Here is a 27,650-nt window from a genome sequence, read left to right on the forward strand (position 1 = left end):
AACTTTATTCATTGGCACTATATCTTGCACTTTATTTTGATGTGATTGCCTTTGCTCAATTTTGTATCCTGATAATACTTAAAGGGGTATTCCAGGAATCAGCATAATCAATCTACAAATGAGTCAGTAAAATATAAGAGAATATGTAATTAGTTGTTATTTAAAATGTTGCTCCTCTTAGCAGAAAAATGTTGCTGACATAGACTGTAATGATGAATTAAAATGTTACTGGCCCTTTAATCAGTCCGTTAATTTCCTACGCGCAAAGCAACACAGGACATAAGATGGCCGCTGGTCACATGTCCACATCACATGTCCTTCACCTGCCTGGGCAGGTCATATGATCCCCACTAAGTTTGGCTGTAGTTGGTTGGTTGCAGTGCATGTGCCGGTGTTGTGCCATGATGGCAGTTACACATCATTACTATGGCAACAGAGCAAGACAGTCTGTTACATCATCACTGGGATCAGAGCATAAGAGGTGGGAGGAGTTACTGAGAACTAAAGGATCATGGGACTTGTATTTTCCAGTGGCGACCATCTGGGTGATAACTCCTCCTATGTTAGAGAGGCCATAAATTTTGTGAATCATAAAATCAAACTATTTAAGCTCAATTTTGTGACCAATGACATTGAGTGTTATTGTATTCATTTATTTATAGCATTATGGGTTTTTGTATCAGACGTTCGTTCATATTCCCGGAATACCCTTTTAATGTTTATAATAAAAAATATATATTTTTTACTGTATACAAACTTTTGGATTCACCAATAAATAATATACCCAAGTTTATCTTGGGGTTCTCTTTCTGCTTTTTTAAGTCTATAATAACGGTGACTTTTCACCATGGGATGTACAGGCCAAGTAGTCCTTGGGTTGTTTCTCACTTTCTCCGGCACTCGTGCTGAACACACGGCACCACTGATTGGAGATACACCTGTTGAAAGCTACGATGGTGGGTACTTAAGGGAGCATGGCACATTAGAGGACATTCTTACCCCTGAGAAAGTCTCCATTTGGAGACAGAATGCGTGGGAAGTCCTCCATTACCACTGAACCGCCCTGCTTCTTTATAACTGACTTGTAATGTATACCTCTCTTTTTACTTACTCATTACTAGGGGCTAGACAGCTTTATCCTTATTGGAGGAGGTGTGTGTTTGGTGAACCGTACCTGGTGGCGCTAAACACTTGATTATTGAATGTTTTTTAATTGCTTTTAATTTGTCCTTTACGTCTTTGATGGAGTATCTTCAATGTTATTGAAATAAAGACTTTAAAGACTTATTGTATTTTATTGATTTTGTCTTTTGGCACACTTCTTTTCTTTTTACAATAATTTCTTAACCTCTTCCCGACATTTGACATACTATTACTGCATGGCGGGAGGTGCGTTCCCGCAAAATGCAGTAATAGTATGTCATGCTTCTGGCGCCGGCTTCAGAACGGAGCCCGAACCAGAAGCTGCGGGTGTCGGCTATATATTATAGCCGACACCCGCCTCCAACACCGCGGCGTGTCAGGGGCATTTGACTGTAATCGTTCCCCCCCGCGGCGCTTACCGGGGGGTGTAAGTGCCAGTGTCCGGTGCTGCGCGATCTTCTTCCGGGGAGCCGGGTCCTGCCTTCTGGAGCAGCATGCTCAGTGTGTCACATAATACAGTGTAATACATCTGTATTACACTGTATTAGATGAAGAATCGCTTGTTCAAGCTAACCTGTAAAAGTAAAGAAAAAAAAGTTGTAAGAAACATTATTGGACCCGTACGGTGAACACCGTAAAAACAAAACCTGAAAAACTCGCCAAAAATGTAAATTTTCATAAAATCCCTTCACAAAAATGTTCCAAAAAGTCATCGAAAAAAGTTATGTGCACCAAAATGGTACCACTGAAAACGACAACTCAACATGTAAAAAATAAGCCTTAAACCAGCTCTGTCAACCAAAAAATATTAAAGTTATATCTCCGAAACACATGAGATTTTCTTTATATTGTAATTGTAAAATACATTAAAAAAAACTATATAAATGAGGTATCACCGTAATCGTAGTGATCTATATAATAAAAATATTATAGTATGTTTAGTGTATGGTGAACGACCCCCGAAATATAAAAAAAAAAAAAAGAAAAAAGAAACCCAAAATTGACAATTTTGTTTTCCTCCATACATTAAAGAGTTAATAAAACCTCATCAAAAAGCTACAGACCCACTAAAATGAAGTATTTGTAAAGTGCATCTCATGTCGCAAAAAGTAAGCCCTTATATGTCCAAATTGCCAAAAAAATAAAGATTGTATAGCCAATAAAAAGTGACAATGCATAATCTGCTCTAAATGGCGCAGCTCCCCCCTCAATGCCCTGGCGTGTGCCCATACAGCAGGTGACGACCACATATAGGGGATTGTTATACGCGGGAGGGATTGAGTATCAAATTTTGTGGAGCGTTTTGGTATTTTATCCACAGAGAATTTGTACATTTTATGAAAAACACATTCATTTAGCCAAAAAAAAAAATGTAATTTCAAAATTGCATCAGATTTTGTTTTAACCCCTGTAAACCAATTAAAGGGTTAACAAACTTCATAAAAGTTGTTTTACGTACGTTGAGGGGTGTAGTTTCTATAATGGGGTAATTTATGGGGTTTTACTTTTATTTAGGCCTCTCAAAGTGACTTGAAACCTGAGCAGGTCCCTCAATAGCAGGATTTTGCTTTTTTTATGAATATGTGAAAAATTGCACCTAACGTTCAAAGGCCCATAACATCCTGCAAAAATAAGAGGATGCCTAAAAAAAAAAACACGGTACAAAGGAGACATTCGGTGAATGTTAGTTATTACGTTTTTTGGTGTTATGACCTATGTGTGGAAAAAGTAGAACATTTTGAATTTCGAAAATTGCTAATTTTTCCAAATTTTCACCAAATATCTGATTTTCTCATAAATAAATGCAAAACATACCACCAAAAGTGTGTCACAAGTACAAAGTGTCCCAAGAAAACAATTTCAAAAATCACTTTTGTTTTGCAAAGGTTCAATTCTGCACCCAGAATCCAGAGCATTAATTTAAATACAAATGGATCCAAAACCTCCTGCAGAACTGTACATTTGTAGATTTAGTTTTTCCCCAAAATAGGAATAATACACTGGGCTGCTAATGCGGAATCATCTGTGGCTGCTAACGCAAGTTGCAGAGGATTCTGCTTTGTTCAACACACTATGAATTTGCCTCTTTTTACCCGTCTGGATTCACATTTCTCCGCAATCACAGATGTGAGAAGTGCCGTGCCACGGACTGATCATTCTGCTGGGGACTGAACTCTGTGCATCATACATCTGCATGATGCATAGAGTTTGTTTTCCCGATATGCGCCATAGCAAATAGTACAGTGTAGGCCGATCACGGACAAATGTGAAGCCAGCCTAACGTGCTCAGTCCATGTAAATGGACTTCTATGTTGGTCAGATCCGATGGACTAGTATAGTGGATGGGATTCCTTGCACCTTTGAATTATGATGCAAAGAGTCCATGTCTGTCAGCTAAGTCACATGAAAACAAGCAGTGAAGAGTCAGGTATTGCCAGGGATAAGTCACTTTTTGAGGCTGAAATGAAGTCTGAAGTGCCGCTTCTCAATCGTTAGTTCTATAGTACCTGTATAAGTGAGGAGCTCTGCTTTTGAGAGTTTTCAGAGAGTTACCACTGGTGAATATTTAATAAATCTGTTTACAACAGAAATCAGTGGTAATTCGCACCAAAAAAATAGTCTAAAACACTGTGTCTTACCAGTATAATATGAAGTCAATTGCAACACAGTAAATACAATAATAAACATTCTGTAACAATAGCAGGCAGTGCAGCTGAAGAACTGGGATCACAGAAATTCATCTATTTTATTTCCAAAATAAATATTTCATCTTGATGCATATTAAAGGTCCAGCTCTATCTTCACATCCATTTTGTTCTGGTAGAGGGTCAGTAATGGAATTGCCTCTTCCTTCAAAAATTTCACCACCTAGAGAACAAGACCAAATAAATTCTCCATTATGTCAATGTCCTCAGAATATTTTGTTGCACAGTAAATGAGGTATCAAAGGAAATATACCATCAGAATCCAGTAAGGTGCAGCCCCCCTACTTTATTTCATAATGATTGAGAAATTAAAGAAAATTTATTGCAATCCGCTCACCCCACTAATCCCCTTCTCTCCAGTACCTCATCCTGTTCGCTTTCTTCCTTTGAACCGGTCACAGAGGAAGAAGAGTCCAGACTCCTTTCCTCTGCTCGACCCACAACCTTCAGTGACCCCATCCCCTCACATCTCGTACAGTCCCTCTCCCCAGCAGTCACTTCTCACCTCAATTTCTCTTCGGGCATCGCTCCCTCTTCTTTAAAGCATGCGGTTGTTACCCCATTACTAAAGAAACCTTCCCTGGACCCATCCAGTGCTACTAACTACTGGCCAGCTTCTAATCTCCTTCCAAACTCCTGGAACGCCTGGTCTATTCTCCACTCTGGATGGCCTTCCCACCCATTATTTAAGCACGCTATCACACTTGCTAACTGTATGAAATGTCAACTCTCCCTTTACTAACCCATCCTATGTCCTATCTACTATCTGTTATCCGGCAAACACCAGATATATACCAAGCTCCAGGCTTCTCTGCAGTCACTTTCACCATAGACTTTGTACACAAGATGGCGGCTGACGGCTGGTCCAAGAAGCAGAATATTTATTAAATTTTATACTGTTCCCTTATAAAGAACAGCTGGACCATTATACAAGCTCTTATGCCTCTTGTGTCAGCCCCTTCATCCTCAAAGACTGTAAGCTCTTGCGAGCAAGGCCCTCACTCTTGATCCATATCACTGTTTGTTCTCTGTAATGTTATATTTGTACATGTCCCCTATTTGTAAAGCGTGAATTTGATGGCGCTATATAAAGATTATTACAGTGATGTTAAACTGAGCAACTTTGGTCTGAAATGGTGATGCATTGTAGGCTGGTAACTCTTTGAGAAACTATGTTCTATACTAAAAAGAATGAACCAATGTTGAGCATTGCTGAAACCAAAGGGCGAGGCCACATATAGTGGGTAATGTGCTGCAACCCCACGCATCTGTAAACATCACAGCTCCAAGTCAGTTCCACTAGTAACACTGTGTGTCTAATACGGCATTATTCAGTATTATAAAGGTCTCTGTTAACCAGTTCCTAGAAAGTGGAATCTGGTATAAGTAGTCTATATATACGATTACATTAACCCCACCTGTTGAGGGGCCCTTCCGACAAAAGATTTTGGATCCATCAATTGCTCTAATTGTCCATGAATAGGAGCAAAGTAGGGGTCAGACCGAATTCTGCTGATCAGGTCATTGTCTCCACCTTCCTGCTTTACTACTGCAGCAGCTTGTTGGGAGAGCACCCGGATTCGCTCATGACAGTCCTAAAACAGAGAGGGACAAATGGAATGAGCGATTAAACAAATGAATTATATTTTTTAGGTTAAACCTATTTTTCAGGAATATCTTATAATTTTTCTTTCCATTTCACAAAATATACTATTATCCTAGTCACTAAGCCATCTAGACATTTCCTAAATTTTGTGTTTTTTTTTTTCTGCAGCAGTCAACTCACATCACAGATAAAATTACAATAGAAGGTATGATCGCTGTAAAAAAAATAAATAAAAATCAGACCCTCCTTACGGACTATAGATGAGGTTACAAATTATTTTGCTCTTACTTGCACAGCACATGACTAGATACTACGATAGACCTAAGGCCTTAATGCTGCTGTAAAGCACTTCACTAAATTCTGGAGGGATATGTTCTCGCATCATGTAAAAGAGTAAAAGAATAAACTGGACATACATTCCCTATAAGTAAATAAAGGAAATCTACTATCAAAATAGATAGATCATAGATCCAGCCACCTTGACGGTAGTTATCTTATATCTTTATTCATGGCATCCTTTATTCTAAAATCAATTTGTAAAATTATATTAATGAGCCATTACGCCTGCTCTTCCAGCACTTCACCACTCCCTCTGCCTGATGTAATCTCACACAGTAAGAGGGGAAGTACTTCTGCACAATGTAACAGCCTGTGAACACAGAGAATGGATGAGGCTCTGGTAACACAACTTAAAAGTATGCTAATTAGCATAATTTTAAAAGTTGATTTTTAGAAGGACGGAGACCATGGTTAACAAACATAAGAAGATTAACAGTCAAAGTATCTGGATTTATGAGTAATTGACAGAGGTTTATCTTTCTTGATTTTGATGGTAGATTTCCTTCAAAGGAGTGAACCGAGGACACTGTCATGCTATGTTGACTTGTTTGCAGAATGATAGCTTTGTACTGCTGTTACATGTACCATACCATTTAGTTCCATACAGTTTAGTTGTAGTTCCTGCCACAGTGCAGGGGTGGAGTAATTGCTGTACCCAGAGGTTGGTTCCCATGACAAATAGCAGGGGATCGTGTAACCCACCTGTCGGTTTCCTCCACTTTTCACCATTGCCATTATCACATTCTCTGTAGCCATGAATGGAAGCTCCTGGCGGATGCGCCTTTCAATTACCTAGGGCAGACAACGATGGAAGAGAAGGCATTAGAAAACAAATCCATTTATGCAGCAATGATCATACAAACTACTTTGTATTTAGATGCTGCACGCCATACATTCATTCATATTTCATAGCGCTAAATAATAAATCACAAGGTTACGTGTTCACAATGTTATTTTGGGAACCTTACAGACTACATTACAATATCTAAATGGGTATCTCATGTTATGCATTTATGGCATATCCACAGGAAGGACCTTGGCTCCCATGGAAAGTATATGGAAAGAACTGCACATCCACGAGTGGATAGCCACCATATGGATAACCATAGAGATCCTCGGAAGGTTTCAGATTCACATGTGTCAGACATATATGGCATATCCTGTGTGCATGAATATTGGACACTGCGATTTTGTTTCCTTACCAACTAGGTGAACAACCATCTAAACAAGTGCTGCGGTTCTGCATTTGTATATATTGATATGCACTTGGTAGCTAAGGAAGCAAAGTTGCTGTGTCTAATATACTTTCACACAGGACATGCCATATATATCACAAAAGGAACCCAGAATTAAATTGAAAACAATGCTCTGGCAAGCGGCTCGGCACTGCAGACACATGATGTCGGGAGCGCGCAGCTGCTCAGCGCGCCCTCACCCTTAGCTGAGTCTCTTAGCTGACAGCATCCGACGCTGATTGGATGGTGTCAGAATATTTTAGCATACTCACACCCCCCCACCCGTGCTGCAGCTCCTCCTTTCTGACGGTACAGACCTCGGAATCGTCAGATCACGGGGGGCACATCTCGGGAACGGAGGGGGCTAGAACGAAAATTCCAAGTGCCCCAGAATCATGATACTAGCGCCTACATGCCGGTATGTTCAGTTTGGGAAGTCTGGGGTGGTGACAGGTCCTCTTTAAATAGACATCATTAAAAAGTAGTAGCAGTGACAGAAAAATTAAAATTCTATGACTAGACTAGAAATTGCAGATTGTAGCGGTAATAGTAATACCCAATCGTAGAGATACTAGGTCAGGGTTGTGATTTTATTGGTCCAAGTTACCTTTGGATAAACCACAAGCCCTTCAGAGACATTCTGCAGAGTGCTGAGAACAATATCTGCAGTCAGAAAAGCTTCAGCCAGACAGACGCGTCTACAAAAGAGTAAAAATAGAGAGATGGTAAATGCAGAGAAAAAAAAAATCAGGAGATTATGAAATCTACAGTGTCTTATGGCTCAAGCACTGTATTTGGAGGGTCACAAATGCCTCAGCAGACACATGGACAAACCTAGTGCACAGAGAAGCTCATCAACAGCAATGGTAGATCTGCCGTGCTTATAGAGTGCCATACACAATGGGGGAAACGTATCAAGGCGTCTGCACAAGAACTTTAATATGGGTTTTGAGACCATTTTTATGCACTTTTTTAACTTGTGGCCTTAGGAAAAAAGTCAGTGCACATTAAAATGTATTATTTTTGGCACACCAAACTGGATCAACTAAAAGATGGTGCATAGTACTCAACAGTCTTATACTACGCCGAATTTATCATCCAGCAAGGCGGGGTGTTGGGTTAGGGATATATGTATGTTATGTACCGTTCTGTGTGTGTAATTGTAATGTTTATTTTATAGTGTTGTAAAATCAGAAAACTTCAATAAAAAATATCGGATTAAAAAAAAAATATATAAAAAATGATCATCCAGCATCGGACGCAGAGATAAATCTGACACAGAAGACTGGTCTAATAACACATTGATACCACGTTTCCTAATTTTAAAAAAACAGTGTCGTGTTAATTTCTCTTCCTAAAGAGGCACTAGATCTTTTCCATGAACAAAAATTCATGTGACTCATTTCTATTAGAATCATTGGCCCCAATTACTCATAATTAACAATAGCACTTTTCTTAACCCGTTCACGACCGCGGGTGCATGGAGAGGGCTCACGCGCTGAGCCCTCTCCATAGCCGGTAAGTCTTTGCTGCATATTGCAGCAAAGGCTTACCGGTAACACCCGCGATCGGTGCTAGCACCGATTGCGGGTGTTTTCACCTCGATTGCCGCCATCTTTTTTCGAGGATCGCCGCTCCCCGTGTCGCCATGGTAACCTCGGATCTCACGAAGACCCGAGGCTACTTCGGGTTAACCCATGCATTACAATGTGCTATCAGCACATTGTAATGTATGAGTAGTAAAATCCCCATATACTGCCATACTGTAGTATGGCAGTATATGATAGGATCGTGCAGACACCCTAGGGTTAAAGTACCCTAGGGAGTCTGAAAAGTACTAAAAATAAAAATTAAAAAAAGTAAAAAAAAAAAAAATTTTATAATAAAAAACCCTAAAAACTCAAAATCACCCCCTTTCCCTAGAACTGATATAAATATAAATAAACAGTAAAAATCATAAACACATTAGGTATCGCCGCGTCCGAAAATGCCCGATCTATCAAAATATAATAACGGTTTTTCACTGCGTTTAATCCCGTAACGGAAAATCGCGCCCAAAGTCGAAAATGGCATTTTTTTTGTCATTTAAAAAAATTCTATAAAAAGTGATCACAAGGTCGAACAGTCCTAAAATTGATAACATTGTAAACGTCATCAAAATCTGCAAAAAACAGCACCACCCACAGCTCCGTACACCAAAGTATAAAAAAGTTATTAGCGCCAGAAGATGGCAAAATCCCCCAAAAAAATTTTGTACAGGAGGTTTTAATTTTTTTAAATGTATGAAAACATTATAAAACCTATACAAATTTGGTATCCCCGTAATCGCACAGACCCAAAGAATAAAGTAGACATGTCATTTGGGGCGCACAGTGAAATCCGTAAGATCCAAGCCCACAAGAACACGGCACAAATGCGTTTTTTTACCAATTTCACTGCATTTGGAATTTTTTTCCCGCTTCCCAGTACACGGCATGGAATATTCAATACCATCTCTATGAAGTGCAATTTGTTACGCAGAAAATAAGCCGTCACACAGCTCTGTACATGGAAAAATAAAAAAGTTATGGATTTTTGATCATGGGGAGTAAAAAATGAAAATGAAAAAACAAAAAAGGGCCAGGTCCTGAAAGGGTTAAAGGAAACCTGTCTTCACATTTTCATAAATACAGCTAGTGACAGGTTCCCCAAGAACCCTATTAACTGACAAACCTCTTAGCTAAAAATGGTTCCCCTTACATCCCCATAGATCAACTTTATCTGATATAACCTGGCATCAGGTAATATCATCTACTCCTCCTCATGTGACCTGTGTGATGTCATCTAATGTCCTTTACACAGTTATGTTTGCAGTGTCTACCTCATGCATGCATCCGATCACATGAAATCATGCACTTCTACTCCTCACCATACCTCCATGTGGGCATAAAGTGATTTCATATAAAATCATGTAACAGGACCTTAGATGACTTAATATGATTTTACAACATTGCAGCCAAGGTAAGGAACCATTTATGGATAAGGGCCATGTTTTTTAATCAGTTTTATTTTGGGTGGGTTAATTTTCATGGCAGGTTCCCTTTAAGTAACCATTTCTTGTTCAGGTAGCTTCTCTAATCGCATTTGCAATGCAACTGTCCGATTTTATCCCATGAATTCATGTTGCCACCTCTTGCCGTATGCAAGTTATCTACTAATAGTAAGGCATAGTGTGGGAGGAGAACTGTAGTAATGACTGTTGCTATGTCTATTTTCAGGGGAGGCCTTATATTTTTAGAATTGAAAAAAAATTGAACTAGTTTTCGGGAAAACATTTTTGGGTAAATCTCCCCGAATGTGTTTTTTTTTCTTTTTGCTTCTAAAGAACCAGGAGGCTTGTAGCTCCTTTTGTAATAAATCTCCTATATGGATAATTATACCTATTGGCGCTGTCATCCAGTGTCCGCTCAAACCACTGCACAGAAGCCGTCTGCAGTGGATTCATGATAAGGGTCATGAGATGACGAGCAAGGCTGCAGCAACGCTCAGAACGCATGGGGTTCCTCTTGTAGGGCATTGCACTCGATCCTAGGAAAAAAAGAAAAAGATTACAGTTATGGAACATATACAGAATATTTGCCAAGTTTAGAGATCAGAATCATCATTGTAGAAAAAAAAAGGACACCAGACTTCAAAAATGGATATTCAGATGGTAATAAGCCTGTAGTCAAAATCGCACAATCATACAAAATGGTCAAACGAAATTGGAATTTGAGAGAATTCTCAACTCTTGTCTTCTATAATTTAATTAGATGAACAATAACATGCGACATTCCCTTTAAGTAAAAGCAGGCTTGCCATGGATACATCCACTTTTATAATCAAGGGCTTTAAAGGACATCTACCTACCTACTGATGGGTAAACTAGTCCTCTACTTACAAGCTCCAGTGGAATCCTTTTTCTGTACGCCACAATTTTGAAAATATAGAGTTCTTAAAATCAGTTTGGGGTGCTCCAGGTTACGTCACCAGAGCTCCTCAGTTTATAATTCAACCTCCCTCCACTACTCCGACTTGTTCAGATTGCAGAGATGGGGAGTGAATAAGTGATAAGCCAAGGCGCTCAGAGGCGCTCCAGTGACGTAAGCCAGAGATTTTTTTATAATTCTATATGGTTGAAATTGCAGTGTACAGGGTTATAATAAAAGAAGTTCTAAGAAGAAGGATACCACAGGAGCTTGTAAGTAGGACTAGTCTACCACCAGTAAACCTGATGTCCTTTTATGTTATATACACATTCAGCAAAATGGAATTTGACAAGAAATAGAATTTACGCATTCATTTACCAATCTGCTCTTTCTCAAATGGCTCCTCAAGTTCCTTCAAGTTGGCTAATAAGCGAATATCAGTACATATCTGTGGGAAGATAAAATGCAGTTTTTACCCTCAATTAAATATATTTTTACCGTACACAACATTCTGTAACCATTTTACAGACACAAGTCGTAGCCTGACCATAGGTCTAACGATCAGAACTTACTGCATCATAACCATCTATGAAATGGCCAAGTCAGGCTGGAACCAGCATCACAAACAAACGCAACCGCTTAAAGGAAACCTACCACTTCCGATGGGTGAGCTGGTGCCGGTGCTCATCTTCGTTATGTTTTTCCAACAGATGTAAAGCGTTTAAATGGTTTAGTAATCTTTATATACAAGTAGCTTCACCGCACCGTGGCACGCGCTCGCCGCCGTATATAAAGATTACTAGAGCGTTTAAACGCTTTACATTTGTTTTATGAAATAAAAATAAGCGCCAGCACTAGCTCACCCTGAGCTGGTGCATGTCATTTGCAGGTAATAACCTCCATCGGAAGTGGTGGGTTTCCTTTAAAGGGGTTGTCTGGTATTACAAAAACATGAATGCATTCATCAAAAAACTGCACATACCTACAAGCTGCATGAAGACAATTTTTCTTCTTCACAACAGCTTTTTTCAGATGCTAGACAACCACTTGTGTCACTATTTGTCTCCAGTCCTCAATTTCTCTTCCAACTTACTGAATACAGGCAGTCCCTGGGTTACATACAAGATAGGGTCCGGAGGTTTGTTCTTAAGTTGAATTTGTATGCAAGTCGAAACTGTATATTTTATAATTGAAGTTCTAGACAAATTTTTTTCTTTTGTGACAATTGGAGTTTCAAAATTTTAGCTGCAATTGGACCAAGGATTATCAATAAAGCTTCATTACAGACACCTTACAGCTGATCATTGCAGTCTGGGACTATAGTAAAGCATCCAGAGACTTCACCAGAGGTCACAGTGAGCAGAGGGGTCCGTCTGTAACTATGGGTTGTCTGTAAGTCGGGTGTCCTTAAGTAGGGGACCGCCTGTACATGTTTCCAGGTTATGCATCTAAACGTTGGAAAAGCAGGAGGCCGGGAATGTAGCTGGAACTTCTCAAACAATTGTGACAGTATAATAGGGCAGATCATATTTCTCGAGCTCTACAGAGACCGTTCAACAGGTTGGTCTACAAGGGATGGATGTACAAACAATCATCATCCAAACAATACCAAGAAAACATTTCCCAAACTATAATGCTGGGTATGTCCAACAATGGTTGGTAAGTCCGCTCACTGTGCTCAAAGTGCAAGAATCTGACAGTCCCTTCCTTTGAGAGCCAAATGGATAGTAAATTTGGGACTTTAAGTACTTAATAAAAGGCCAAAAACATATATACAGTAGTAAATCCCTGTATATTATAGGGCTAGTGTACAACACTGTGGAGAATCAAAATGCAGTAACCAAGTTTGCTCAGTACTGCAGAGAGTTAACTCAAGACTATTTTTACAAGAGATGTTGTAAGATGTCATTATACGAACAATATGTAAATTATTCTCTTGTATAATGTGATTATAATTGGTACCACTGCTATAACAGCAGCTACACTCAGACTAATGGAGCTGCAGCGCCACGTATATACGTCTTTTCATTCAAACAGAGACATGGGACGCCCATTTTGTGCTCCGAGATGACTGTATACAACTGCGGACAGCCAAGTTAAGGCTCATCTAATGACATGGAACGCATGGTGCAATATTTAGTCATGTCATGGATGTGTCCCATGTGCTGAGCCAGAACATGCACCATATGTAATGCAAAGATATAATGAATTCTAGGGGAGGAGATCATATGATGTACACAGAATATTTAATGCATTTATGTTGAAGATTGAATGATCCACTGTCATAATAAATGAAAACAAAATAAACTAGAATACTCCTTTATATTAGATTTACAAATGAGACAAAAAACTATAAAAGCTATGATTTCAGCCATTTGTCCTGGTCACTCTGGATTCATACTCACCTTGTGAACTGTAGCTCCTAGGCTGGCCAGAACCGACAATACTTCTACATCCACTTTACGACTATAGGTTTGCCCAGTAACTATATAGGCCCTTTGAAAAACAATACAAAAAAAAAAAATAAAGACTGAAGTTTTAAATTTTCTCGCTCACCCTTGAATCAAATATATCCTTAGATCATGGCTGTAAGGCGTTTTCCCGCTGGAACACCTATCCCCAATCCACATGATGCCGCCTAAATGTTAGAGGTTGACTGGGGTTTCTTTAAGCATTACATTTTGTCACCACTAGATGGGGCAATGCACAAACATGTCCTAGTCTGGCCCATTAGTCTCTGAAGACTTTGACTATTGTCCTCTATGGAATTTGTGAAAGATGGACAAAACATGGACGCTTAGAAATCCAGTTGTGTGTGTTTTATGCACACATCACTTTATATGTCATCATCAGTGCAGTAAAGCGAACAGACGCAGAAAGAACGTAGAACTAGAATCTCACCTTTTAAATCCTGCCATATTAGTCACCAGTCTGTCCAACTCTTCCACCTACACAAATGGACAAACACAATGAATTCTGGGACCAAAGCCAACCCAATGTTATCATAAATCAATGGAAGACAATGGACAGTCACTTCTGATGCATTTTTTTTAGTATACACCATAAGATTAAAAAAATTAAATTGGTCCACAGGTATAATGGGGAGCAGTTTTTGCATACAATTGTCAAGCATCTTCACACTTCGTTTCACGTTGAAAGTCTATGCCAGGAAACTTCTTGATGTGCATGCTTAATGCTTCCATATACTTAAAACTCAACATACAGCAGGATACAAAGGATGGAAAAGCATTGTAAACTACACTATTTTGTCCTATTCGCTGATTTAAGACAAGTAGGCGCAGCCATCGGGGAGTGGGGCGTTCCTGCCCCCGCGTGTGCGCATTCGCTGCAGCCAGCAACTTTTCATATATGAAAAGACGCTGGCTGCATTTATTGAGATAATCTCTGCGCGTTATGATAAATCATTTCCAAGGTATCCATTTAACTGAGGCTATAATTACCAATGGGAGATAGATCCCACTGCATGGCATCCATCACCAGCCTCCATTAAACAGAGACCTTGGATGTATCCACAGTGGTGTCACTCTCCATATGTAGGCAACACCCTGAATATAAGCAGAAGTCAATCACCGCCTTACTTATTTCTAGAAGGAATGGCAGAGACGGCACATAGACCTCTAAGAAAGACGGATTTTCTTAACAAGTTCTTAAAGCCCGTTTCCAACACAACCATACCTTGTCATGGTCTCCATCAAAAAGCTGCAGGAAGCTGGCTTGTGTGCCCGTTGTGCCCTTTACCCCTCGGAATCGGAGGTCATTTCTGGCACGCTCTAGATTGCGTAGGTCCATGCATAGGTCTTGTAACCAGAGACAAGCACGTTTCCCTACAGTGGTCAGCTGAGCTGGTCTACAACATAACAACACATGGCTTACTCAGTAGTCAGAACAAAAATTTTGAACATCAGTGAAGCGTCAAGCAATTGGTGCCCTATGGCAATCTGCACACATTGTGGATTGTGTGTGGATTTTACACATAGATCTGAAATGTGTGTAGAAATAGCGATTGAAGTTTAATTAATTTAAAGGTTATGCACTTGTGCCATGGAAATAAAAAGTACAATTATGTTCTAAACAGTCAATTACTTGGCAAAACTGCAGCTGAAAAAGAAGTGGGGATATTGGTGAACGGTAATAATAATTTATTTATATAGCTCACACGGATTATGCAGCGCTGTACAGATCTGCCAAATCAGTCCCTGCCCCATTGGGGCTCACAATCTAATCAACCTACCAGTATGTTTTGGAGTGTGGGAGGAAACCAGAGGACCCGGAGGAAACCCATGCAAGCACGGAGAGAACATACTAACTCTTTGCAGGTGTTGACCTAGATGGGACTTGAACCCCAGACCAAAGCGCTGCAAGGCTGTAGTGCTAACCACTGAGCCACTGTGCTGTAAACTTAATTTTAGTGACCAGAAGTACATGCACCCTCTGCATCTGTAGCTGTTCCTGGGAAAGAGTGATATAAATATGTACAGCATTATTCTAACACATTTTGCTAAAAGTTACTACTTTAGGCAGTCCCAGAGTTAAGTACAAGATAGGTTCCACAGGTTTGTTCTTAAGTTGAATTTGTAAGTCGGAACTGTATACTTTATAATTGTAGCTCCAGTTTCAAAATTTTAGCTGTAATGGGACCAAGAATTATCAATAAAGCCTCATTACAGACACCTTACAGCTGATCATTGCAATCTAGGATTATAGTAAAGCATTCGGAGAGCTTCACCAGAGGTCTTCTATAAGTCAAGTAGGGGACCGCCTGTATATACATACTGTAAGGGAACAAAAAGCCCAAACAAATCCAACAACTAGTGAATGTGCAGTACAAGTCAGTGTACAACCAAGCTAGATAGATCATTGCAAATGTTATTGGGTGGACATGAAGATCAAATAACAAAGGTCAGAACTAGAGCAGCTGAGCCATTGCTTACTGATAGTGGGTGAATCCTAAAGTTGGAAGATCAGCATATTTTTCTGCAAAGTCTGCCAAGCGGCTTATGACCCGAGCAAGCTGTGATCCAGAGACAGGAGAAAGACACAATTACAATACAGATAGTGACTTATCCTCACAGCTTCTCTGAAGCCAGCAGTTCCTTACCTTTGGAAGAAGTAGATCAAATCCATCACGTAGAACAATAAGGTCCTGAAAGTAGAAGAAGGTCATATTGTCAGAGCAGAAACTCTAAAGTAGATATATAAAAAGTTATAGCCAAACTGATGACCATTCTTTAAAATGTACGACCGGCTTTGCTCCAATTTGACCTTTTCTTAAGATCAGTTCAAGAAACCAAAAGCAACACTCACTGTATTATCCCCTACGTAACAGGAGGTGGCCCCCAGGTGAATTATGGGTGCTGCCCTGGGACAACAGTGGGCAAATGTATGCACGTGTGCCATGACGTCATGCCGCAAACGCTTCTCCTCTTCAGCTGCCATCCTGAAGTCTATGTTCTCCAAGTTGGCCTCCATCTCTTGGATCTGCTCTTCTGATATTGGAAGCCCCAGGCTCTGTACAAGAAGATACAGCAAAGTCAGTCCCTTACCAGTCCTCTGCCCATGCACTCAAGGATCTGCCGGACAGTTGGGTTCAGTTCAGTCACGAGGTTCTTCTACAGCTCAGTTACGACACCAGGACTGAGCTGCACTACAAGCTGTAACCCCCATGCATGGTATACCGAGAAGACGATGCAGTTAGGGGAAGTGGGCGTCAATATCAAATACATACACTAATGACAAGCCAACAATATAAAAACAAAACTGAGAAAATTCTAAAGTTTGCATAAAAGGGTTGGCTGCTTATCGTAAGTATAAGACCCTAATTGGATCACCCATATTATACTTACCCTGCTTGGCGTTTGCCACAGGTCACATGACCGCAGGCAGCAAGAATCAGGACGGGCTTTTAGGGGATGGAGTCAAAGTAGCCAAACACATTGTAAACAGTGAAAACGATCCAAAAACGGGTCATGTGGCATCAGCCTTACTGACAAATCAAGGTAATCCTCCAATATTTGTTATCCATTGCCTATTTTGAGCCCAAGTCTCTGGTGGGTGTTTACTTAGCCCCTCAGATTCACAGGCTGCTACTATTAACAGAATGTGTCTCTGCTCATTGTAACAACCAGTGAAAAGACATGGGGCACTGGAAATGCCCTCCAGAGACCCTCAGGCTCATTAGCATAACTTTAAAATTATATTTTAGAAGGAAGGAGGCCATGGATAACACATATAAGAAGATCTATGAGTAAGTGCCCCTGGTTTATCTATGCAAGATTTTCATAAGTTTGCTATAAGTGGCCAACCCCTTTAAGAACTGAAAATTACCAAAAATTCAATTTAGTCAGGAAGAAGAAAAAAAAAGGGATGGCAAGACAAAAGACGGGAAACAAGCAATTATATGTTCTCAGAGGAGGAAATCAGGCTCTTATCGGCATGATACGGCAGATGTATAAATAGTCCTTTTCACTGAACACCCACATGGTTTATAAAGAAATCTAAGGGACCTCAACTGGAAAGCAAATTACTAAGCACGCCACAGTACGACCCCGCTGACTAAACAAGCGCCTGCATGAAAACCATTGTGCTTGTGGAGGACACATGAAAAACTATACCCGGGGTCCCAGTCTGCAGAAAGGTTACGATGAGAAAAAAAATCCTTGGGCCTAAAGATAGTCTCCAGCTAATAACTCAGCCTGCACGGCTAAAAATAAAACATCTTAATGGTCAGGCCGTGCACACTACACAGAGGAGCCGTGACAGCAGATACCACACTGCGGGCGTCTAGGTTTACAATATTCATTTATTGTATATCCCCTTTAAGCATTAAATGTAAAATATAGGATTGTCCATCAGATCAGTTCTTCATCTAAATCATTGGTGTTCTCCATAAAGACATAGCACCTCCGCCCCCCAGGGCTACCGATAGCACCGCCCCCGCGCCCCCCAGGGCTACACATAGCACCTCCCAATGTCATGCTCAACTGTTACTCCTTGCACTCCTAGCTGGACTGTCCATCTGGATCAGCGCCAGGACATGTCCAGCCCGTCCATAATGAATAGAGCATAAGGAGAGAAGGACACTATATATGGGGGCATAAGGAGAGGGGGTATAAAGGGTGCACTATATATGGGGGCATAATGGAACGGGCATAAGGAGAGGGCATTATGAATAGGGGAGGGGGGAGGTAATGCCTTTTAGGTAGGGCATTAGGTATTGTGTAGAACTGTGTATATTAGCCCGGCCAGGTCTAGATGGAAAGGGGCAGAGTCCTGCTGCGGATTCCCCCGGATCTTTCCTCATTATGGGGTTGGCTTCCTTGCAGGACTATTCTGTGAGATGTCACTTCCACCTTCTCTCAGGGTCTGTCATGTGCAGGTTTGGTTGTACTGACCCTGTGCCTCCATGTCTATATACACCTAGCGGGACACATGCATAGCACTGGTATAATAGTATAACAGCCTTGGACTTCCCGGGAAGTTGTAGTATGGTCTCAGCCTGTGACAGACGCCTGCACAGCGCACACGTGTTGCCCCCTTTAATAACCCCCTGATCACACACGTGCGGTACCGCAGCCAGTGCACAGGTTACCTTACCCGCTGGGCCTGCGCCAGGTACAACCACAGCCGCCTCCAGGTCTGGAATTTCTTGCTATCGCTGAAGTTGAAGGCCATTTCCCGGCTGGCATATCGTGACACCAGGGGGGAGCGGTACCGCAGGACTTCTTCAGGCCCCTGGGCAAGCGGAGACACACTGCCCGCCACTCTCGCCGCGGACTCCCCGCTCAAACCACTGCTTGCGTCCATCTCCCTGTACGAGTTGTGAAGACTATGGAAAGCGAGCCTGCCACCTCCAAGATGGAGGCGTCTCCCCGCCGCCTGTCACGTGCGGTCACATGACTCCGCCATCTTAGCTGCGGCGTGCCGCGCTCTGGTTACCACAGTGACGCTGTGTGTACCTGGTGCGCAGCAGAGAACTAATAGAAAAACGCAACTCTATGTCGTATTGTTGGGTTTTTTCTTAGTCCAATGTACAATATGTGGTTTTCATACGTTTTAAGGAGCGAAAAATAAAAGTTGTGTTATTTCTTGCGTTATTTATAAAGTATTTTTTCTCCATAAAATGTGATGTAACTCTGTATGCAATCACTCCAGCAGAGTAGGTCGTACCCAAGGATAATCTAATTTCTAAGGGACACCATGGCTACATTTATGGGAAATTATCTTAACACAGATACATTTTAAAAAAAAAAGCATCCAATGGAAGAAATCAGTTTACAGGGGTGCTTCTGTAACCCATCACCCGGGTAGCAGGCGCACCCATGCCCATTTCCACTGCTCCCGGCCCCCGGCGTTCCACTCACCTCCCCAGGATCCAGCGATGACTCCAGCAGCGCGGAATGCACATCCCCGCCGCCTAGGGCAAGTGCGCCGCAGCTTAAAGAAATTTAAAGGGTCAGCTCGCCGATAATTGGCGCTGGCTGGCCAGCCATACTGCTTAAATTCCAGCCCCTTCCTGTGTCCCCTGCCGGATCTTTATGCCTCACAGCCTTAGGCTACATTCAAACTGCCGTTCCCCGCCATACCGTAGCACGGCGGGCACACTGCAGTGCCAGGGGAGAGCGCCTCTCAGCCCCTCTCCATAGGAATATATATACGGTGTACGGAGCGGAACAGGGCCGCACGTGTGCTGTACCGTACCGCTCCCGTTGGGCGCCGTGAGTTCATAGTGATGTATGTGGGCCGTATATATGTTGGCGGTATATATCCCCCATATGTTCCTGTGAACATAGCCTTAGAGAAAGCTTCCTTGCGCTTATCCTGCCTTCCTGTGTCTCCTGCGTTCCTGTGCCTCCAGTGTGCCTGTGTGTTTCTGTATATTCCTGCGTCCCCATGTGTTCCTGCTCCTGAATCCTGTGTTGCCGTGTTCCTGTGTTACCAGAGTCCCTCCATGTTACCAGTGTTCTTCCGTGTTGCTGTGTTCCTGTGTCCCGTGTGCCTGTGTTCCCATTCCCATCTGCATGGACCTCCGGTTGCTGACCCCGGATTGGACTTGACCCTGCATCTCTGCCACCTGCCCTGACCTTGTGCCTGGACCTGACAATGTCTCCTGCTAAGGTACCTCGACCTCGGCTGCCACCGCAGGCTAGTCGCACCTGTGGAAGGACCTGGTGGTGCCCACCCGCAGCAAGTTGATCCCGCTTTGCAGCGGGCTCTGGTGAAGACCAGGTGCCACTTAGACTCCGGTCCCAGGTGTCGGATAGTACAACCTCCCGTGGTGGTTCATAGGATCCGCTGATCCCGAATCCTGACATCAGTCTATATGGTAGGTGATTTAAATGAAAAATGCCCGGATGGAACTACCCTTATAAGGTGTTTGTGATTTACCTCCACGGCAAGGTATATAACACCGTGTTATTTTCACTAAAGTCTGTGAATAATCTGGGCTGTGCATTTACCAATAAATTCTTTGACATATATCTAATTATGGAAAAGATTAAAAATAGCCCACAGACGTTATGCTTCACATTAACATGGTAGAGGCGAGACTACCATATGCATTTTGGCATGAATCATATTGTAGTTGCGTAGTTTTGAATGACATTCTGTTTGACAGATGGAGTTTCCCTCTAAGTAAGGAAGAACTTTGGCGACAAACATCATGAGAATGAGCACAATGCGTTATTTATTTTTTTATTTAGGCACATTTATATCACAGTGGTATGCAATGGTAAATTTAAAGCAGTGAGGCAATAAATTGTCACCTGAGGTAAGATTTTCATCTCGATTTTCATCTCACCTCATGGTAGATGCCATACCTCTCAACCAGGCCGGCGTCAGCACCCGGCTGACCCGGGCAAGTGCCCGGGGCCCCAGAGCTTCCAAGGGGCCCACCACGACCATGTTCGGGTTCGCCAATTTAAAAGGCAACCCCCGGTGCCTCATGTACGGCCCAGGCCGCACGCATCACAGGCCTATCCGCCCTCTCCTACGCGGTCCCCTTCCACGTCCCGACCGAGTGACCAGTCCCACGGGCGGGTGGGAGAATGTCACGGCTTCCCCCCCTCTTCCCCAGTTTGTCCCGCCTCCTCCTGGCCCCATAGATAAGAGCTGAAGAGCAGCTAAGGCATCGGAGCCAGGAGGAGGCGGGATCACCTGCTGCTACCTCCTAACATGATGCCTGCTGCAGGAGTCATGTGAAGAGGTAGCTCCGCCCCTGTCTGGCCCCGCCCCCTCCGTGAGTCAGTCAAGCCCAGGAGAAGAAATGACTGCAGGGCCGGGGGAACGAACGAGGAAAGGTAAGAAACAGGGTTTTTTTTTAAATGCCAGGAGACAGGGGGCCACAGGGAGAGAAAGCTGTAGTTCAGGGGGTGGATAGAAAACAGTGGGAGCTGGAGGACAGAAGAAGGCTGCTGGGGAACAGGAGGAGGCTGCTGGGGACAGGAGGAGGCTGCTTGAGGAAACAGGAGGAGGCTGCTGGCGGACAGGAGGAGGCTGCTGCGGGACACAGCAGGAGGCTAGAGGACAGAAGGAGGCTGTCCGGTCGCCAAGGGCGGGTGGGAGAATGTCACGGCTTCCCCCCTCTTTCCCGGTTTGTCCCGCCTCCTCCTGGCCCCGTAGATAAGAGCTGAAGAGCAGCTGAGGCATTGGAGCCAGGAGGAGGCGGGATCAGCCGCTGCTACCTCCTAACATGATGCCTGCTGCAGGAGTCATGTGAGGACGTAGCTCCGCTCCCGTCTGGCCCCGCCCCCTCCGTGAGTCAGGCGAGCCCAGGAGAAGAAATGACTGCAGCACCGGGGGAACGAGGAAAGGAAACAGGTTTTTTTTTAAATGCCAGGAGACAGGGGGCCACAGGGAGAGAAAGCTGTAGTTCAGGGGGTGGATAGAGAACAGTGGGAGCTGGAGGACAGGAGGAGGCTGCTGGGGGACAGGAGGAGGAGGCTGCTGGAGGACACAGGAGGAGGCTGGGGGCTGCTGGGGGACAGGAGGAGGCTGCTGGCGGACAGGATGAGGAGGCTGCTGGAGGACACATGAGGAGGCTGGAGGCTGCTGGGGGACAGGAGGAGGCTGCTGGGGGACACAGGAGGAGGCTGGAGTCTGCTGGGGGACAGGATGAGGCTACTGGAGGAGACAGGAGGAGGCTGCTGGAGGACACAGGAGGAGGCTAGAGGACAGGGGGAGCTGGGAACAGGAGGCTGGAGGACAGGAGGAGGAGGCTGGGGGACAGGAGGAGGAGGCTGGAGGACAGGGGCCACAGGAGGAGGCTGGAGGAAAGGGGCCACAGGAGGAGGATGGAGAACAGGGGGCCACAGAATGAGAAGGATAGAGAACAAGGACCACACCATGTGAGGAGGGGTAGGGGAAGGATTAAAGGGAGGATAAAATTAACGAGGGGTATTCTATGTTGCAGAGTTGCATTAGGTGTAGTTATACAGGTTAATGGGGGTGGGGTGGGGGGGTTGGCCAAAGAAAGGGGCATTGTACCATGTGGGGACCGTCAAGGTCAATATTATACTATGCTTGTAGGTGGGACGATGGGCATGGTTTAGAAAAGGGGGAGGGGTTTTGTCCCTCTTTATTTTGGCCAAAAGTTGGGAGGTATGTAGATGCGGTCCTGATGGCAATGACAACCCACACAAGATGCTCAGGTAGCGCAGCTCATTTAGGATGACAAAAAGGTTAGCCGTATCTGTCAGGACAGTGTCCATAGCCTGGAGCAGATACCAGAAGATGTGGTGGGGGCTAAGGGCCTAGAAACAACTGTCCAGCAGGACCGCTACCTCCTGCTTTGGCAATGCTCCTTGCTTCTTCTTGCACAAAACCCTGCAAAATGACCACCAGCAGCAGCAGGCCACTAATATCCATGTGCCAGAAGCAAACATAGGGTCCTATGATGGATGGATGTCCACAAGTCTGTGTTATGCTTTGGCTTTGCTAGAGAACACAAAGATTAGCGGATTTGACATTGGCGTCCTGTGCTTATCATGGATGAGAGCAGGTTTATACTGGGCACATGTAATGGTTCATTCACACGCGGTATGCCCGCTGTATGCTGGAGGTGAGGAGGAGGTGACCCCTCCTCCCTCCATAGAAAACAGCGGCACTCGGCCGTCTATGGGGACGTATATGCGGCTGCAAATTTGCAGCCGCATGTACTTCCCCTTGAACGGATGTGTGAATGAGCCCTAACAGATTTGACAGTTTGAGAATACCCTGGAGAACGTTCCATCACCTGCAACATCCTCCACCGTGACCGACTTGGGTCAGTAATGGGATGGCATTTCTTTGGATGGCCGCACAGCCCTCCATGTGTTTGCCAAGGATATCCTGACTGCCATTCCCCAAACCTAAATCCAATTGAGCACATCTGGGACATTCACTATTATCACATCGCAGCATCTATCCAGGAGTTGACTGTTGCTTTAATCCATGTCTGTGAGGAACATCAGCTGCCTCATCAGGAGCATGCCGAGGCGTTGTAGGGAGGTCATGCAAGCATATGGAGGTCACACACTAAGGAGCCTCATTTCCTTGTCTTGAGGCATTTTCACTGAAGTGGAATCAAGCTAAAATTTGATTTTCAGTATCCTTCCAAATACAGGACTTCCATGGGATATTCATTTTGATCATCTTCATGTATTGTTGTTCTTAACACATTCCACTATGTAACTAAATACAGAATGCTGCATGTCTATTGTTTAGTTTGATAGTTATTGCTCTGTTGTCTTATTTAATTTGTATATGTACCCCCCCCAAGGATCTGAAATGTTGTGTAAAATGATGCCACTACATACCCTATATCAGTGATGGCGAACCTTTTAGAGACCGAGTGCCCAAATTACAACCAAAATCCACTTATTTACCGTGAAGTGCCAACGTAACATTTTAAGAAGTAACTTATTGCTAGGAGCAAAAGGAGGAAGGTTGGAACAGCACTGTGTAAAAACCGGGTGCAAATCTTCTCAGCGGGTCTGACGTGACTCGCTTAACACAGTCAAAAAAGAATAGGTAGAAGCAGCACTCCAATGTGTAGTGAAAACAAAAGAATTTAATCCACCATTGATGCGACGTTTCGCCTGATCATTACAGGCATTTTCAAGCATGTGTTCTTCCACATCCTCCAATTGTATCGGCCGCCTAATACCACTCTGTAGAGGAGGTCTCTCTGTAGAGGATGAATGGTGGGTCTAGCAGGATGACTTCGAAAGGTAATGCAGCCCAGTCCACATCTTCTCACTTTTTCTCCAGTTCCAATCAGCCAACGAAGTGTCGCTTATAAATAGCGCTGAGAGCAGTATCTCATGAGTTGCCTGCGACTGCAGAAAGATTTGGTGGATTTGGTCCTGTTTGGTGAACTCTGTCCTGCAGTGATGGCCAGGGTGCCCACAGAAAGGGCTCTGAGTGGATTTAAATAGGTGAATCCAAGGGAACCCCTTCATCACTCCATCAAGTGGAGGAGAGTGGAAGGCGCCCAAATTGTCTTTGCTGCGTTCCCCACCAAAGTAATTCTAACTATTCCATAGTAAGGGTATCTTGTTTCTTTTATCCCATTGTGTTTTCATAACTGTTAGTATATTGTTTGTAACCTTTTTAAATCTGACAAGTTAAAGTTTTTATGAGTGTATTGTTCTTCCACATTTATTAAAGTTTAACCTTAATAAACCCCTGCTTGTAGCCTTAGAGAATCTAAGTTTCTGAGGGGGTTGTAGTTACCAGGTCCTATAACATAGCATATTTAGTAATTTCACGTTCTGTTGTTCTTAGTACAAGTAACTTGTGGGTGGTGGCAGTGAGTAGATTTACCGTGAAGACACCAGCTTGTATAGGTTTTTTGGGCTAAATTGTGTAAGTGTACCCCTTGATTGAACTCAAGAGTGGGGGTTCATAAAAATAAAATACAGTTATGCTTCATGCCCATGATTGTGAGCATTCAAGCAGGGGTGTAACTAGGTGAGGCCGGGCCCCATAGCAGATTTCTGCATGGGGTCCCCTTAAAAAAAAATAAATAATAAAAAAAAAATATATATATTTATATTTATTTTATATACACATATTTGTACACTCATTAATATACACATGCAAAGTGTTACATTTATAAACACACCTTTTATACACTTTTTTTTTTTAAATCAGGTAACTTTTATTTAAGCATATAAACTTCACATTCTTAGCATACAGAGATCATAAGCGCTTTGTGTAATGTACAGTTAGTTTCAAACATTATACAATACAAAACATTCCCCCCCCCCCTCCCCAACTCCCTCTCCCCTCCCCCTTGGGTCTGGCTGTTTCACTATTCCAAAAGATTGCCTCTCGTTCCAGTGTCTACAGAGTCATCAATCTCCATTCTCCCTCATAATTCCGACCAACCTTCGGGACGGACCCTCCGCCACCTTCGTACCAAATCCTCAGCCCCTATACCTGGACACTCAAGCCATTTCTTCCACTGCTTCTCAAATTTCTTGAGTGCATTTCTCTTTAGGTATACCCCCAACTCCATCTTAATGGTATTATTGAGTACTCTTTTAATTTCTGACATTCTCGGCGGGTCTGTATCTAACCAATGCCGCGCAATGGTCTTTCGTGCCTGGTACAACAATTTTGCCACTGCCATTTGTTCCGCCTTTTATACACTTTTACGCACATATTTATGCATTCATATATTCACAAGTGGGGCTTATTTATCATACGCTGGAGCTTGTGCTCTTTCGCAGTCGGATACATCAAGAATCTCCGGCTTCTTGATGTATCCGGCCAGGGCCTACGGAGAGTTTAAAACGCAGATGGCGACTTTTCACATGTAAAAATTCTCCGGCTGTGCACACTGACGTTAGGGTGGTGGATTGGGGAAAATAATTGAAAGTGCTAGCTATAAGATACGTCTGCAATAATTTTAGGGCGCAAAAGCCCTGATAAATATACTCCATAGAGTATACACAGTATGTACACATCAATTTGGAACACATTATATACATAAATACATACATATAGTATATATACATCATATATTAAGATACACATACATGCAGTATAAACACACCATATACACACATAGGGGCACATTTATCGTATGCTGGCGCTACATGACGCTGTTCCAGCCCGGCGGCAGTCGCCGAATCTAGCAGGAGGCCCCATCCTCCTGATAAATCCAGGTGGTCGGCAGCACAGTAATGCCTGGGTTCTCCTGCAACAGGTCTGACCTGGTGTAGAATTGTGCCATAGCCTGCGCAGGGTATAGGAAGAAACAACCTGCACCGACCGAAACATGGCATTACAATGCCCCCTCCTCGCCCTCTGGGACGTGGAGGGGGTAGAAGTCGCAATTCCTGGCCTCTATTTATTATTCACCTGTACAAGTATAAGGTTAAATGTGCCCCATACTGTATTTACATACAAATAGCATTTCCATACAGTACATACACACCATATATCGTATACAACATACAATATATACACACATATATACATACATACAGCATGTACACTCATACAGCATGCATATACATACCACACAACGTCCAAACATACACGTATTTATATGAGCAAACCCATCTAAAAGATATCAAAGGTACATACATCTTTGGGTGTGCTGACAGGCAGGCCGCAGATTTTTGCAGCGGGCCACTGATGGAACGGAGGGCCGTGTGGCAACAAATGGTTGGGGCTAGACGCAGATGGAATGGGCGGGCCGGTCGGCGAAAGATGAGATGGTCTTTGTTGACAGGCCGGCCGCGGATGAGATGGGCGGGGGACAACAGATGACATTGTCGGAGGCGGCCGCTGATGGGTTGGGCCGGCTGGATGCAGTTGCAGAAGGTGGGTCCAGCAGCCTGGGAGAACGGCATTCATAAATTTTGTTTTAGCCATCCATCCCGGGCCCCTGTGCCACTCTACAGCCACCATTGTAATCAATTGTATGTGTGTCTGACACGCATACAATTAATTCTACTGACATCTGACTGGACCCAAGCCCGGTTGCCCTGATTGCACCAGATCAGTTGGCCTTTACTTGCAGCCTCTTGGAAAAGTGCTCACTTGTTGATGGTTGTAGAAAAGACTACCTTGAGTCGCAAATGTGCCTGCAGAAACTCCATCAGCTCCATTGAGTTGTATGGAACAGAACGGTCATGTGCGGCCGTCTGTTCCATTAATCCCGGGAGTGACAAGGGGTCCGACTGAGGTACCTGGGACTCCATTGGATTCCTTGTTCTCGTGATCTGTGGGGGTCTTGTCACCATATTAGGCCATATCCTAGAGTGTGAATGCTGAAAGCAGGAGGGAAATGAAACGCTGTAGCCAATGCCTCAAGTTTAAAGCCTATTCCTAGATGAAATCTTGGCATCCTCGAGGGAACATACAATCAATTTCGGAAAGAGCGGACACCATTTAACCTGAACTTCAGTGCTGCAGTTCTGCCATCATCTCGCATCATCTTTTGGTATGATTGAACAAACTAAAAGGAGTTTCTGTTGCATTTCTCTTTCCTGCTAAATCAAATTCTAAAATTTCACTGTGATAGGACTGACTAGAGCCAGCATATGTAATAGATTGACAGTACCCTATGGGCCACACGAATCTCTACATAAACACCTGGAAGTGCAAAATAATCGAGGATCAGATATTTAAGAAACATTAGAAAGAAAAGACAGGAGCCAAA

The 27,650-nt window shown here is 43.3% G+C and overlaps 1 protein-coding gene across 1 annotated transcript; it reads right to left on the reverse strand.

Annotated features, from left to right (window-relative positions):
• Positions 1 to 3,771: 3,771 nt before the first annotated feature.
• Positions 3,772 to 18,926, reverse strand: ADSL (adenylosuccinate lyase). Its single transcript, XM_072129103.1, has 13 exons — positions 18,590 to 18,926; positions 16,301 to 16,504; positions 16,095 to 16,139; positions 15,928 to 16,007; positions 14,672 to 14,843; positions 13,877 to 13,923; positions 13,381 to 13,471; positions 11,354 to 11,423; positions 10,448 to 10,595; positions 7,636 to 7,726; positions 6,496 to 6,585; positions 5,267 to 5,443; positions 3,772 to 4,011 (listed from the first exon to the last, which is right to left on the reverse strand). The coding sequence occupies exons 1-13, from the start codon at positions 18,797 to 18,799 to the stop codon at positions 3,925 to 3,927; spliced, it is 1,512 nt and encodes a 503-aa protein (XP_071985204.1). The 5' UTR covers positions 18,800 to 18,926; the 3' UTR covers positions 3,772 to 3,924.
• Between the last annotated feature and the right edge of the window lie 8,724 nt (positions 18,927 to 27,650).

The sequence above is a fragment of the Engystomops pustulosus genome, chromosome 10 (assembly GCF_040894005.1).
Source record: "Engystomops pustulosus chromosome 10, aEngPut4.maternal, whole genome shotgun sequence".
Lineage (NCBI taxonomy): Eukaryota > Metazoa > Chordata > Amphibia > Anura > Leptodactylidae > Engystomops > Engystomops pustulosus.